This window comes from Equus caballus, chromosome 10 (assembly GCF_041296265.1).
Source record: "Equus caballus isolate H_3958 breed thoroughbred chromosome 10, TB-T2T, whole genome shotgun sequence".
Taxonomy (NCBI): domain Eukaryota; kingdom Metazoa; phylum Chordata; class Mammalia; order Perissodactyla; family Equidae; genus Equus; species Equus caballus.
In genome coordinates, this window is record NC_091693.1 from 16,757,624 (window position 1) to 16,774,209 (window position 16,586).

General features: G+C 47.4%; 1 protein-coding gene across 1 annotated transcript; it reads right to left on the reverse strand.

Moving 5' to 3' along the window:
• Window positions 1-4,546: 4,546 nt before the first annotated feature.
• On the reverse strand, window positions 4,547-5,057 carry LOC100065786 (small ribosomal subunit protein eS17). The gene has a single exon (XM_001502832.6). It carries the CDS (start codon window positions 5,022-5,024, stop codon window positions 4,617-4,619), a length of 408 nt encoding a protein of 135 aa, XP_001502882.1. The 5' UTR covers window positions 5,025-5,057; the 3' UTR covers window positions 4,547-4,616.
• Window positions 5,058-16,586: the final 11,529 nt, after the last annotated feature.

The following is a 16,586-nucleotide window of genomic DNA, read 5'->3' on the forward strand; positions in this document are numbered from 1 at the left end:
CAGGATCTGAACCGGTGAAGCCAGGCTGCCAAAGTGGAGCACACGGACCTTTAACCACTCGGCCATGGGGCCGGCCCCTAGGATTTTTAATTTTATTCCTTCATTAAAGGATTCGTGGGAGAGTACTAGGCAGAGAGATGGAGACTGCGGGGCACAGATGGATGGAAGAATATTTGCTCAATCAGTCAACAAATATTTACTGAAGATGTGACATGTGTCTGGCAATGTTCTAGGTGCCGAAGAGACAGTGATAAATAAAATATACGAAAATCCCTGCCCTCACGCAGCTGAAATTTTAGGCAGATGGAAAATAAGATGGACAAATGAAATACAGTATGTCAGGTAGGGCTATGCACTATAGAGAAAGAAATTAATGGGGTAGGAACATAGAGAGCAATCAGCGAAGGCCTCTCGGAGGAGGTGACATTTGAGAAAAATCATAAAGGAGGTGAGAGAGGGAGCCTTGTAGATAGGTGGAGGAAGGGTCCCAGACAGAGGGAAGAGCCAGTGCAAAGGCCCTGAGGTCGGAGTGACGCTGGTGTGTTCAAGGAACATCATGGCTTGAGTAGATTGAGAAGGAGAGCGGGAGGAGGTGAGAGGTAATGGAGGTGAGAGTGAATGCAGGACCCTGTGGGCCACTGTAGGGACTCTGGCTTGTGCTCTGAGTGAGGTGGGAGCCAAAGGACGGTTCTGAGCAGAGGAGGGGTGTGACTTGACTCAAGATCTAATGGTGTCCCTCTGGCTGCTGGGTGGGGGAAAGACTGTGGCAGTTGAGGGCAGAAGCCAGGAGCCCAGTATGGTCCCTGCGTGAGGCGATGGGGCTGGGCAGGGGGTGGGCAGAGAGGAAGTGGAGAACAGTGATTGGATGTTGAATATTACCTAGCAGCAGAGATTTCTAAAATGTAAATCAGATCGTGTCACTCCTGCTTAAAACCTTCTCTGATTCTCCGTGAGCCTCAGAATAAGGTCCAAAAACATAGCCACGGCCTCCAGGTCCCTAACTGCTGCATCCACACTCCCCGTCATCCCCACTGGGATCTCTCCAACCTCATCTCCTATCACCCTCTCCTGAATCTCTCACTCCTCTCTAGCCATCCAGGCCTCCTTTCTGACCCTCGAATGTGCCCCGGGGCCTTTGCACTTGCCGTTTCCCCTTCCCTGAACTTCCCTTCTCTCTGATTTTTTTTTTGTAAGGCTGGCTCCTTAGGAGGATCCAGGTGTTGGCCCAAGCCCAGATCAGCCTTCCATGGCCATGCTCTCCATGGAGCTCACTCCCGCACCCCAGTCCTCTCTGCCTCGCCCTTGTTTATTTCCTTGTTCTGTAATTACCCTGTTTGTGCACCAGCTTACTGACCACGAGCCTCCCGGGGCCGTGCCCGGCTAACATCTCTGCTGTATTCCCAGGCTTGGCCCGTCATGAAGGGTAATGCTGTGTCAGTGAAGGCAATGGATCCTCGCAGTTCCCCAGAGCCAGCGTCTTCACCGAGAGTCCGCACGATGGAGCAGGAGCTCCAGAGTCACAGGTTTGAATCCCGGCTCTTCTCCTTATTGTGAGCGCTGTGCCAAGTTCTTCAACCTGGCTGTGCCTCCAACAGGAAAAAGAAAGGCACCCACCTTTTAGAGATGTTATGAGGATTAAAGGAGCTAACAGGGGCTGGCCTGGTTGCATAGTGGTTAAGTTCATGTGCTCCTGTGCTGGTAGCCCAGGTTTTCAGGTTCAGATCCCTGGTGTGGATCCAGCACTGCTGGTCAAGCCATGCTGTGGTGGCGCCCCACATAAAATAGAGGAAGATTGGCATGAATGCTAGCTCAGGGCCAATCTTCCTCACCAAAAAAAAAAAAACAACGGAGTTAGGCACTTAGAACAGTGTCTGACAATTAGCAGGTACTCAACAAATATTAGCAATTATTTAGATATTTATATTTTTTTCTCAAGGAGTGAGGAGGATTGACAGCAAATATACAGACTTCAGAAACTCGAGGAAGCCTGGGCTCTAGGATCATGTGTGTGTTTGAATAAAACCCCGTGCAGCGGTACTGTTATTCAGCCCATTTTCCAGGGGAAGGAACTGAGGCTCAGGGAGAGAAGGTTGGTGAGCCCAGAGTCAAGGGAGAGCCCAAGTCTGTTGGTCTGACTCTGTCATCGCTGCTCTGGAATGGTCCCACCAGGCTCCCTCATGGAACAGACACACACACGACACACTCGTGATTCTCATGTGCCAAGGGCAGTGCTGGGCCTTCTCAGTCACCACTGGGTCCCCAGTGTGGCCCAGTATAGAGCCTGGTAACTCCCACTCAACCATCAGAGAGCACAGAGTAGGTAACTGTTTGTTGAATGAATGTATGAATGCCAAGCTAAGGACTTTGTACTGTGTGCTAAGAAGGGCACTGGGGAGCCAAGGAAGGTTCGTAAGCAGGAGAGGGCCATGGGCACACCTGAGCTTTAGAAAACACTCAGGGCTTCCTCTCCATTCTGGGTCATTGCATATACTACTCCCCCTGCTTGAAGCATTCCTACTCACTAACTCCTACTGCTCCCTCAAATCTTAGCTCAGACATTCCCTCCTCCAGGAAGCCCTCCCAGACCTGCTCTGGGCTCCTGCAGCCCAGCCCTGGCCACTCTGGGTGGTCATTGTGTGGGAATGGGTCCTTCTCCCCGACAGGACCAGAATTCCCATGAAGGCAGGGTCAGGAGTGTCTTGATCACATCTGTGTCCCCAGCGCTGCTGCATACTGGGTCGGGCACTCAGGGAACTTTTTTTGGGGATAAATGAATGAGATCAAAACTAGAACAGATTTGGGGAGGGTTGGGGTGGGGGCCTGCCCCAGCTGAGGGCTCTGTCTCCTGCACAACGCTGACACTCTTACTCTGAGAAACTGTTACTCAGTTTTTCCACAGACTCGTCTTGAACCACCTTCTTGCTCACTGCAACCACCTAGAACTTCTTGACGGAGCAAAAATCAAGTAGACGAGGATAGAAATGGGGGAAACTAGCGGAGAAGAGGTGTGTGGGAACTCTGGTGGTGATCACCACACAGCTTTTCAGCATTCTAATATTTTGAGACATCTTTATATATATATATATATTTTTTTTTTTTTTAGATTGGCACCTGGGCTAACAACTGTTGCCAATCTTCCTTTTTTTAAATTTTTTTTAAGGATTGGCTCCTGGACTAACAACTGTTGCCAATCTTTTTTTTTTTTTCTGCTTTATTTCCCAACACTCCCCCTCCCCCACGCCCTGTACACAGTTGTATATCTTAGTTGCAGGTCCTTCTAGTTGTGGGATGTGGGACGCTGCCTCAACGTGGCCTGACGAGCGGTGCCATGTCCGCGCCCAGGATCCGAACCCTGGGCCGCTGCAGCGGAGCACGCGAACTTAACCACTTGGCCACGGAGCCGGCCCCACCTCTTTATATTTTAAAGTACCAAAATCCCAATATTTTTGTTAGAGTCATACTATTATTTCAGTATTCTTTTTAAAAAGACTTACTTGTAAGAATAGAGCATGGAAAGGGGAAAAATAGTAACTTTAGAGCGGAGTGACCCGGCAGACACCACCTTAACCAGGTGATCGAGGTTGACGTGTCCCATGATGTCAGCACAGATATCATCTACCCCAATAGGACAGATGGGGGTGGTACCTTTCCTCTGTGATATTTTCCCTCTAAATCCATAACTACAGTCTAATTATGAGAAAACATCAGACAAACCCAATTTGAGAGGCATTCTACAAAAATACCTGACCAGTACTCTTCAAAAGTGTCAAGGTCATGAAAAACAAGGAAAGACCAAGAAACTCTCACAGGTTGAGGAGTCAAAGGAGAGATGAAAATAAAATACTATGTGGTCTCCTGGATTGGACTGTGCAACAGAAAAAGGACATTAGTGGCAAAATTGGTGAAACCTGAATAAAGTTTATAGTTTCATTAGTGGTACTATGTCAATGTTAATTTATAACAAAATTAGGGGAAGCTGGGTGCATATACATGGGAACTCTGTACTCTCTCTTCAGCTTTTCTGTAATCTAAAATTATTTCAAGAGAAACAGTTTTTAAAAAAGAAAATCTCAATCATTTATATATTGAGATGTACCCAGTGAGCTGTCTTGTATAAAATTTTTGGTCTGACGGTCTTTGTCTTTTTCCTAAAGTATTTATCCACTTACATTTAATGTAATTACTAATATTCATGTTTGAGGTTAAATCTACCGTTTTATATTGTACTTTTTATTTGTCTCATCTGGCCTATGTTTCTTGCCTCTTTAGTTTGTTTGTTTAGCTGGGTTGTGTTTTTAATCACTGAATGCCCCCCACCCAACATGAGTTGCAGGTTATATGTTCTTCCAATGGTTATCCTATAAATTATACATGCATGGTTGAAATATTGAAGTCTAGATTTTAATTCTTCATCCACTCCTGATAATATAAGGACCTTAGAATACTTTAACTCCACTTAATTTGTCCCCAAGATATAAGTTACTGTCTTCTATTTTATTTTAACCCCTCTAGATACTAACATTGCTATTTTATTTACTTTTTTTAATTTATTTTTTATTTTATTTTTTTTTTGTTTTCCGAGGTTTATTGAAAATATTACAGCATAGCAGAAAGATTCAAACGGCTCCACGTGGTGTTTTGAAATTCATCCCAACTGTGGGCTGAGTGACCTGCAGGTTGGAGAGACTGCCGAAGTCCAAGAGTTTCAGCATCTCCTTAGTGTCAGGATCCACTTCAATGATCTCCTGATCCAGCGCTGACACCTCAGGCACGTAGTTGTCCCTCCGCTCGCGCTCCTCCTCCTGCAGCTTGATGGAGATGCCTCTCACGGGGCCGCGCTGGATGCGCTTCATCAGGTGGGTGACATAGCCCGCGATCTTGTTGCGGAGCTTCTTGCTGGGGATGATGGCGATCTCCTCGCACACGCGCTTGTTGGTGTGGAAGTCGTTGCCCAGGCGCGTGTAGTACTTCTCGATGATGACCCGGGCCGCCTTCTTCACGGTCTTGGTGCGGACGCGGCCCATGTCGGCGGGTCACTGGTGAAAGAGGAAACAGGAAGCACCTAACATTGCTATTTTAAATGAAAGTATTGTCTTATATATATTTTTGTGTATGTTTACCACTTTCTTTATTTTACATTCTTTCTTGCATCTCAGACCTTCTATCTGAGATCATACTTGCATTCTGCCCAGATTATATCCTTTATAATTTTCTTTAATGAGGGTTTGCTGGTGATAAACTCTCTCAATTTTGTAGTCTGAAATTACTTTTTTTTTTTTTTGAGGAAGATCAGCCCTGAGCTAACATCTGCTGCCAATCCTCCTCATTTTGCTGAGGAAGACTGGCCCTGAGCCAACATCCGGGCCCATCTTCCTGTGTTTTATGTGGGACATTGCCACAGCATGGCTTGTCAAGCAGTGCTAGGTCTGTGCCCAGGATCTGAACCTGCAAACCCCTGGCTGCCAAAGCAGAGTGCGTGAACTTAACCACTATGCTGCCGGGTGCTGGCTGGCCAAGCCATATAAAGAATGACCTTTATAGTTTCCTGTTCTCAGCAGATGTTCTCAAGTTTGCGTGTCTTTATTTCAACATGGTAAGCATAACTCCTTTAAAATCATTTGTCCGATCTCTCCGGCACCCGAAGTCTGATCGCACCTGTTCTGTTCTCTGAGCTCTTGTTGGTGTTGTCTTGGTTCCTTGTGACCTGATTATCTCTGATTGACGATGGTTGACCTTTCCATTTGACTGTGGGATCTCCCCTCGCCCTGACGTGGATGTGCCACCACCAGAGGCTGCGTTTGCTTTGGCAGGGATCCCTGGTGACACTTCCAGTCAGAGCCACCTCAGACCCAGTTCTGCCGTGATGTGCCTTGACTCACTCCGTTGTCTGTCTCCCAGGGGTGTCAGTGTGTTCCTGGGTCATTCTGAGGCCACAACTTCTCAGGGACTTGAAGAATGTTCCTTCTCCTCTTATGCTCAGGGTCAAGGCTGCTGCTCCAGAGTTAGATTTGGGGTAGGTTTACAACTGGCTCACCCTTTAGGGTCCCAGCTTAGTATGGATAAGGTCTTCCCTTCCACTTCCTGTCTTGGCCAGGCCCTGACCCTTGACCTTGAAGGCTACAACATGAAACCCAGTCATACTCCCAGAAAACCCTCTCAGGGCACAAGCACCTTCTGTATATTCTTCTTGCCTCTCTGTTTATACTGTAAACTCTGCAGGTTTTTACCTCCTCTGTGTTTTCATCTCAACAGTGTATTTCTGAAAAGTAAACTCTTTTATTTTGAGATGACTCTAGAGTCACATGGGGTCATAAGAAATAATAGAGAGATCCTGTGTACTTTTGACTCAGTTTCCCTAAACGATGTCTTACAAAACTACAATACAATACCGCAAGCAGGATGGAGATGTTGATACAATGCGTCGATGCTGTTCAGATTTTGCATTTTCTTGGACTCCTTTGTGTGTGTGTGAGTTTCTATGCAATGTTGTAACATGTAGGCTGTGTCTGTACCACCACCGCGAAGGTACGGGACGTTTCCATCAGCCCAAGGGTCGCTCGTGTTGCCCTTTGATAGACACATTCACTTCCCTCCTGGCTCCTTCTGCCTCCTTAATCCCTGGCAACATATTCTGTTCTCCACTTCTATGATTTTTGTCATTTCAAGAATGTTACAGAAATAGAATGATACAGCAAATCACCTTTGGGGACTGGCTTTTTTTCACACGGCGTGATTCTCAGAAATTCATCCAAGTTGCTGTACGTGCCAATACTCCATTCCTTTTTATTGCTGAGTTGTGGTCCATGGCATGGGCGTACCACCGTCTGTTGAGCCATTTGCCTGTTGAAAGACATCTGGCTTGTTGTCAGTTTTTGGTTATTTGAATCAAGCTGCTGTGAACACTCATGTACCAGTTTAATGTGTGAACGTGTATTTTTGTTTCTCTGGGAAAATGTCCCAAGTGCCATTTCTGGGTCATGTAGTAATTGCCTGTTTGGTGTTGTAAGAAACTGTCAAACTGTTTTCTCGTCAATGCTCTTGAGATAAAAAAGGAAATTATCCAGCATTTCCAATGTGTTCAGAGGGAGGGTTGATGTGAAGAATTCAGCCTGCCATTACCCAAAGCAGAAAAAAACACATGAGACTTTCCAATTGCCCAGACGTATTCTCTTTAAGAAGAAGGCCACATCAAACTAAAAAGCTTCTGCACAACAAAGGAAACCATCGACAAAGTGAAACGGCAACCTGCTGAATGGGAGAAAATGTTTGCAAATCATATATCTGATAAGGGGTTAATATCTCAAATATATAAAGAGCTCGTACAACTCAACTGCAAAAAACCCTCAAACAATCTGATTAAAAAATAGGCAGAGGGTCTGGCCTGGTGGTGCGGTGGTTAAGTTCACACGTTCCGCTTTGGCAGCCTGGGGTTCTTGGGTTTGGATCCTGAGTGTGGACCTATGCATTGCTTGTCAAGCCATGCTGTGGCAGGTGTCCCACATATAAACTAGAGGAAGATGGGCACGGATGTTAGCTCAGGGCCAGTCTTCCTCAAAAAAAAAAAAAAAAAAAAAGGGCAGAGGATCTGAATAAACATTTTGCCAAAGAAGACATACACATGTCCAACGGGTCCATGAAAAGGTGCTCAACATCACTAATCATCTGGGAAATGCAAATCAAAACCACAATGAGATGTCACCTCACACCTGTTAGAAAGTCTATTATGAAAAAGACGAGACGTAGCAAGTGTTGGCGAGGATGTGGAGAAACGGGAATCCTTGTGCACTGTTAGTGGGAATGTAAATTCGTGCAGCCACTACGGAAAACAGTACGGAGGTTCCTCAAAAAATTAAAAATAGAACTATGTTATGATCCAGCAATTCCACTTCTGGGTATTTGGGCAAAGAAAATAACACTAATTTGAAAAGATTACCTGCACCCCCATGTTCCCTGCAGCATTATTTACAATCGCCAGGATATGGAAGCAACCTAAGTGTCCATCAAGGGATGAAGAAAATGTGGCATAGCCGTAAAAAAGAAGGAAATCCTGCCATTTGCGACAACGTGGATGAACCTTGAGGGCATTATGCTTAGTGAAGTCAGACAGAGAGAGACAAGTACCATATGATTTCACTTATATGTGGAACCCAAAAAACCAAAAACCAAAAAACTGAGCTCATGGATATAGAGAATAGATGGTGGTGGCCTGAGGTGGCATGGAGTGGGCAAAATGGGTACCAAAAAAGAAGATACCAAAAGGTACCAAAAAAAAAAAAAAGATGATGGCCAGACCCTAACTTCCCCAGGTTACAAGCTTTCTTGAGCACCTGAGGGTCTTTTCATTCCCACTTTCCAGGTTCTCTGAGCGGAGCATCTTTTCCAATGCTGCTTAGTCACGTTTGTATTCTCCGGTCCAGTGTGGCCCTTGGCTGTTTCCAGGAATCCCTGAGGGAAGTAGAGAAGGTGGAGTAAAGGTGGTGAAGAGCAAAACTTGAGGAGGGGTGGGGAGGGGATAAGGGGTCAGCAGGGGAGAGGTTCCGGGAGCCAAGTATGGGCATCACCATTCTCCCCTTAAAAAAATGACATTCAGAAAATTGACACACTGGCAGCGTCCGGTCCCTGTGCTCTTGCTGTGGGTAGCTTCCGTCTGCCCCTCCAGATCCCCTTTTGCCCATCTCTTCCCAGCTCTCTCTGTCCAGGATGCTGACCCGTACAAGTGGCATCAACAGTCTCTGGCTTCCTGTTGGGATCAGCCAATGCTTGCCTCCACCTCGTCCCAAGAGATGGGAAGAATCGACGGGAGAGAGAGGTCAAGCCATTGGTACGTTTATCCCACCACACCACAGAGCTCACAGCTCCTGCCCAGGCCCCTCACGGAGCCTTCTGTATGTCTGGGTCCTGGTCCCGTTCCCTCTCGTCACAGGTCCCAGCCTGGGGAGGCAAGAACCCCTCCTCGGTTACCTGCCCCAGGGCACTGTACTATCGTTTGGGCTTTCTCTGCACCTTGCCCAGACCTTTGTAAGTAGCCCCTTAATTAAACTCCTCAAATGACTGCATTTGAATGTGTCCTGTTTTCTACCGGGATACCAGTCTTTGGCCTCCCCTGGGTATGTGTGTGTGTGTAGGGGGGTCCTCAGCTTCCTCGTGGAGATGAAAGCCCCCTGAACATGTGCCCTGGCGTTCACAAATCCTGATGGCCCTGCCCACCCCTTGCCCCCCATTCCTTCATCTCAGAGGGTCCTTCCCTTTCCAGAGTCCAGCACCCCACTTCCTTGAATAAAATACACGCAAACACACAACCCTGTGGCTCAAGGACTCCCACCTAAGGGCCCTTGATGCATTCTGTATCAATTATTATTATTATTAATTTTTTTTTGCTGAGGAAGATTGGCCCTGAGCTAACATCTGTGCCAATCTTCCCCTACTTTGTATACGGGAAGCCGCCACAGCGTGGGTTGAGCAGTGTGTAGGTCCGTGCCTGGGATCCCAACCTGTGAACCCTGGGCTGCGGAAGCAGAGTGTGCGAACTTAACCACTACACCACCAGGCCAGACCCTCAATTATTATTTTTTAAATTTAGTTTTTATTTATATCAAACCACTGAACTCTTGTAGCTGTTTCTTTGGGTATTTTACCCCCAGGATTCTAGATAACATGTTTACATTTCTACTTCTTTTTTTCTATTTTCCCATTATCCATTGACTTCCGCTGTGGAAGGTGAAGGCTGAGTTTCTTGCACGCTCCCCTCTCAAACACACTCCCCTCCCCTTGCTCACTGGAGAATCACACCCCCCATTTGCTATTAGATCAATATTCATGTCTGTGTTATTATGACTGAGTAAAATCCTGTCCCCGGCTCAACCTTAAAGTATGCTATGATGAGGTCTCTTTTCTTGGATAGCTTTTTGTTTTTATGAAATTGAACAATTGTCGTTTGTCGTTGGCCTGATTTTCCACCACGAATTCGACCCGAAACTCTTCAGCATGAGTAGAAATTCTCACGCTTTCAAAATTACCAGGCTCACATCAGTTTGATCAAGTGATAGTAGGAATTATTCAAAAAAAAAATTTTAAGTGTGATAATAGTGTTATAGTGATGTTTTAAAAAGTCCTCATTTTTAAGATACATCCTGGGGTATTTATGGATGAAATGATGAGGTGACTGGGACCGCCTTCAAACAGCAGAGTGCGGGTTTACATGAAGCACGGCTGGGACCCCCAGAGTCTGCCAACCTCCTGCTCTCGGTGGGACCGTGTTGAATCCTACTTCCTGGCTCTCAGTCCTTGGCATTGTTTCTCCAAGGTTGGGAGCAGAGTGGGGTGATGGTGGTCCAAGGGCCATCAGAAGGAGCTTGCCGAGCATGTTAAAAATGCAGCCTTCTGGGTCCCATGCTGGAGAATCAGGATGAGTCTTAAAATATCTTTTTTTTTTTTTTTTGGTGAGGAAGATTCACTCTGAGCTAACACTTGTTGCCAATCTTCCTCTTTTTTTTTTGCTTGAGGAAGATTAGCCCCGAGCTAACATCTGTGCCAGTCTTCCTCTATTTTGTATGTGGGTGGCTGTCACAGCTTGGCCGACAAGTGGTGTAGGTCTGTGCCCAGAATCTGAACCCGTGAACCCAGGCTCCTGAAGAGGAGCGCACGGGACTTAACCACTGCACCACGGGACATATTTTGTTACGGCAACCTGAGCAGATTAATACATACACAAAAGTAGAGAAGATAGTTTAGGAAACCCTCACATACGCATCGATCAGCTTCCCCTGTTATTGACACGTGGCCAATCTTGTTTCATTTCTGTTCTCATCACTCCTCCCACATCTGCCAGATTACCCAGAACACATCCCAGCGATAGTATCATTTCAGCCATAAATATTTCAGTATACAACTCTCAACAAATAAGATTATTTTGAAAGCATAACAATACAATATTATACCTAAAAAGTAATCATACTTCCTTAATGTTATCAAATATTCACATTTTAAATCTTCAAGTTTCCTAAATCATCTCATAATCCCCATGGCATCCAATAAAAAATTTTTCATGCATGCACCACGGGGTATGTTTATTTACCAATTATATTTATATGTATATTTTTTTCCTCTACTGTTATTTTATTTACCTTCTAAATTTACACCCCCGGAAAAATCCAGAAATTAAAAGGACTAGATAAAAATCAATAGGAGAAACCAAGTTCCTATATTTTTTCTGGCCTCCCTCTGGGCCATCTTGAACGCCCCACTTTAACATCACTTGTATGCACCAAGAGTTGGTATATGATGTGGGGGTCCCCCCTTCAGAATTTTCTTCCAAGCTGTGAATCTGCTCCCCTGAAGTGTTCATGGACATCCAAGATTTTTGTGGACAACCTCAGAGGATCCTAGACTGTCTTATTAAAAGTCTGTGGTCCCCAGGTGAGATGCCCTCAAAAGAGAAGGTCTCCTGTCTGTCTGTCTGCCGACCCTTCCTGGGTCTTAGGCTTAATGGAGAATCTGATGAAAGCAGCGGCCGCTTCCCAGGAAAATCCATCCCCCAAATACAATTTTGCACAGGGATGCCCTGAAGTACAACCTTAGCGCAGCTTTTTTTTCCCTCTTTTTTCTTTTTGAGGAAGATTAGCTCTGAGCTAACTGCTGCCAGTCCTCCTCTGTTTGCTGAGGAAGACTGGCCCTGAGCTACCATCTGTGACCAGCTTCCTCTACTTTATATGTGGGACGCCTGCCACAGCAGGGCTTGCCAAGCAGTGCCATGTCCGCACCCGGGATCCGACCCGGGGAACCCCCGGGGCCGCCGAGAAGCGGATCACGTGCACTTAACCGCTGCACCATGGGGCGGGCCCTCATAGCCCGCCTTGATAGAGTAAGCATCCTTGATTCATTCTCTCTCCCTCAACCTTTTAGTTTGAAATTTTTCAAACCTACGGAAAAGTTGCAACATAGTATAATGAAACCCCACGCAGTACAGCTGGAGGCACCAATTTTTATTATTTGCCACACTTGCTTGCTTTCTCTCTCACAGGTTTGTGTGCGTCTGTAATTTTGGGTGAACCATCTGAGAGTTAGTTCCAGACATCAAGACGCTCTGATAAAGGTTTCAGCATGCTTCACACCCCTCATAAGAGGCACATTCTCGTAAACAACCACAGTACAATGATTCAATTCAGGGAACTTAACATAGGTAGACTACTATTATCAAATATACATATTCAAACTTCCATAATCATTCCAACAATGTCTTTTATGGCAGTGTCTTTTTTTCTTTTTCTTCTAGAAATCCAGGATTCAATTCAGAGTCCACGCTGCATTTGGTCATAATGTCTCTTCAGTCTCCTTGGATCTGGAACAGTCCTCTATCTTTTTTTCTTTTACGATATTGATATTTTTTTAACGAACAGGTCAAGAGTTTGGTAGAGTGTCGCTCAGTTTGGGTTTGCCTGATATTTCCTCATGATTAGATGGATGCTTTTGGGCAATCATAGTGCACAGGTGCCATCCTGTCCTTCCGTGCTGGGGAGCGTGTCCAGTTGGGAGGCACATGATGTCAGTTGCCTCGTTGTTAGTGATCCCGAGTTCGATTCCCTGGTTGGGGTGGTGTGCCCCAGGTCTCCCCACTATAAAGGTGCCTTCTCCCTATTGTAATTACCAAGTAATGGGTGGGATAACACTTTGAGACTATGTGAAGATCCTCTTTAGGATACATTTTAACATTTTAAAAAGCGCCTACCATCAGAGGGAAGGAGACAGAAATGCTCCTTGCTCTCACAGAGCAAACATTTTAGCTGGGGGTCGAGTGGGGGAGGAAGACAACAGACCAGCAAATCAACGAATAGTTAAGAGGCTCAGCGTGTGAGCCCCGTGAAGGCAGGGACTTTGTCTTGTTTACCGCTGTCTGTGCCTAGAAGAGCACCTGGCACTTACACCCAGGAAGGTCGTGTTGAAATGAACGAATAGCATTATGTTGAAATAAACATGTTGAAATGAACCAATGAATGGTGTTAAGTGCTGTGAAGACTCTAAAACAGGATATTCCTTAAAGAGACTCTGAGTGGGGTGAGGTGGGGTGTGCAGTGGAATGATGGTGAACACCCCTGTAATTAGGGGTCTTTTGAGTTAGAAAGAAAGGGAAAAAAATGTAAAAGATCCCTGAGGAAGACAAAATTTGGTGTGTTTGATGAGCAGAGAGAGGGCTGGGGGTGGGGTGTGCGGAAAGTGAGTGAGTGAGCCTGGGTCCCCTCCAGGTCAGGCTGGTGGGCTGGCAGGTGGAGAGGGACTTTGCAGACCACGTGAGGAGCGTGGATGTTACATGGGAAGCCACTGGGGCGCGGGGAGGGGCATAAGCAGAGAGGGATGTGAATTGAGACCTCTTGCTGTAGAGAGAGACGTCTCTTTGTCTCTTTTTTTGTGCTTCTCTCACCTTTTGGGGGCACTCATTGGGGAACCTGAAAAAAGCTGTATGTAAACACATGCAATTTCGTGTGCAATTTCAGGGGGTTCGCTGGACCCTCAGATTCAGACTGTCTGGTTTGGTCTATGCCACGTCCCTCAGACAGGTCAACTGAGACTCAGGCCTGGTAACAAGTAGCACCCACAGAGCACTTAGTCCGTGTCAGGCTCTGTCTTGAGTGCTCTCTAAGCAGATAACTCAGTCTTCACAACAATGCAGACGGGAAGGTCCTGGATGATCCCATTAGACAGATGGGAAAATGAGAACTGGAGGGAGTTACTACCTTTCCCACCATCGCACAGGTAGGCGGTGACAAAGGGAGGGTGACAGACCTGGAGTCTCTGTGTTTAGCCATTAGGCCAGGACTCCTTCCAAGTTCATCTCAGGGGTCCAGGAGCCCCTAAAGTCCATCCTGGGTCTGCCAAGGGTTCTCAGGCGCAGTGGTCAGAAACTCTGGTCAGTTACTTGACTCGAGCTCTGCCAGGCAAGCTGGGAAAAGCAGGGCTTGTCGCTGCTGGGTCAGGTGAGGATCCCGGGATTTGGGGTGGACTGGGTTGAGGTCCCATAGCTGGCAAGGTCGGCGTGGGGGAGAGGAACATCCAGTCAGCGTGTGCATCCTGTACGTTTGCTGCTTTTCAGCTTGTGTCTGCTCCTGGGGTCCGTGGGAGTCCGTGAGTCCTCAGAGCATAGGCTCGGCAAGAAGGTTGCATGGCTCCAACTCCCAGCTCACATCTCACTAGCTGGGCAACTTCGGGCAGGTTACTTAACGTCTCTGTGCCTCTTTTTCCTTGTCTGTAAAATGGAAATAATCAGTTTCTACTTCTTAAGGCGTTGTGAGGATTCAAGGAGGCGATGCTTGGCAGGTGCCTGTGCTGCCTCAGGGCTCAGCCTGTGGTGGAAGTCTCCTCAAGGGCGACCTATTGGATTTAGTGTGTCATTCCGCAGTGTGTGCTTGGTGATAGTCCATCCCCTTCGCTGTGTGTCCATTGAGTGTTATTACGTTTGCCATGCTGTGTATTCCTGAGCGGCTGGAGGAGCCACCTCGTTGCTTTCCCGATCTTCCCCTCCAGGGACTAGCTACAAGATTACCCCTCTGGCATCCTCTCCTCGACCAGCGCGAACCGGGCCCAGCCCGGGACCACGCCCCCTCCCCAACCCTCCAATCCCAGGGCTGAAGAGCATCAGCTACCTGCCTACCTCCTAAAGACCTGCATTCCTTAGCCACGCCCACAGGCCTATGGCCACGCCCCTCCTCAGTCCTCCAATCCCGGGCATGAAGTCGTTAAGCCACGCCTCCCTGTCATTTCCGGTCTGGATTCGCCCAGACCCGCCCACAGAACGCCACGCCCCCTGCCTATCCTCTCTAGCCACGCCTCCTCCTCACCGGGTCTGCCCCGCCTCCTGCCCCGCCCCGCCCCGGCCCCTCAGTGCCCATGGCCTTGAGTAGTCGCTATTGTGCAGGGTGTGGGTCTGGGAGACTTCATCTAGCGCCTGGAAAGGGCTGGCCATGGGGAGTTGGCGAGGTACATCCTGCCCTAGGGCCACATGAATCATGGGGGCTTGGGTGGGGGGGTAGGCGGAAGCCATGAAGGTCACGCGACCCAGGTGGACCTCTGCCCACCTCCACCGCGTTTGTCATAAGTGATCTTTCAAAAACATCTCCAAGGATGGACCTTCTGGTGGGGAGAAGAGAGCCGCAGGCACTGGGGTAATGGGGGGTACCTCTCACCAAAGGCCACTTGTCTGCTTCCTACATCCTTCATTTCTACCCACTCTCTGGGATCTACAGCAAGAGAGGACAGAAGTATGGGTGTTTTGTTTGTTTGTTTAAAGAGGAGTGGCCAGAATTGGGTAGGCTCCCTCCCCTTGCCTCTAAGGCACAAAACTTAAAGAATAAAAAAAAAAAAAGAAGGAAAAGAAAGAGAAAATGATGCTTCATCTACCAAAATCAACAAATGAACTACATATAGATATCACTCAGAACCACCCAGAGGCAGGGTCAGGCCTCACGAAGTAAAGACAAGGGGAGGGGCCTTTTGGGCTCCTCTTCCAGCTACTGCTCCTTAGATTTCTCTATTTTGGGTTCGTTTTCTCTCTCTCTGGGTCTCTGTCGTCTACCCCTATTGTCCCCATTGTCCCGTTCCCCCCATCTCCCTATCTCTGGTTCTCTGTCCTCCCTCTCTCTGGGTCTTTGTTCTCTTCTCTCTCTGGATTTGTGTCTTCTTTTCTTTCTGTGGTTCTCTACTCAGCCCCTCTTGGCCTCTGTCTCTGCTCTCCAGTCTCTGTCTTTCCTCTTGGTCTCTGTTCCCCATCTCTCTAGGTCTCCATTTCCCCCTCTCTTTTTGTCTCTGTCCTCCCTCGTTCTGGATCTTTCTCCCCTTCTCTCTCTACATCTCTGTCCCCTAGTGTCTCTGAGTTCTCCCCTCATTCTCTCTGGTCTCTGTCCCTTTCTCTCCGTCTCTGAGTTTCTCAGTCTCTCTCTGTCATCTCTCTGGACTTCTGGCCATGCCTCCTTCCCAGCACTCCAACCCCAGGGCTAAAGACTGTCAATCCATGTTTCTCCTCCTTGGTTTCAGGGCTATTAGCCCCACTCTTCATCCCAGAGCCCCATTCTGCATCACTGGGAAGGGGCATGGGACTAGGTTCTGCGAAAGGAAGATTAGCAGAGGTGACCTGTATCGCTTCCGGGCTGACAGAAAGAAGTTAGGAAGACTTCTCCCTCCTCCCCTTCCCCGGGGCAGCACTCATTGACAATGGTGGAGCCAAAATATGGGCATCTCCTGATTTAGCCTCACGCTGTACTGTTGTCTTCAGCCACTGAGATGTTTATTTGTTACAGCAGCTAATATCACCTCACCTAATACTACACCCAACCTACATTCCCATACAGAAACCAACAAGACCCCAGCACTAAAATTCCCGAACCTTCAACTCACACCCGTCTCCAACCTGGATTAGTCCTAACTAAACCAGAGCTTTAACCCAAGCCGCATTCTGCCCAAATCTGGGTCACCAATTAAGGGTAACCCTACCCTGATCCTAGTTTTTGGCCTGACCTGACTCTGACCTCAGCTCTATCCCTAGTCCTATCTCTGTTGTAAACCTAACTCTGACTTTGTCCCAACGCTGTCCTCAATCCTAA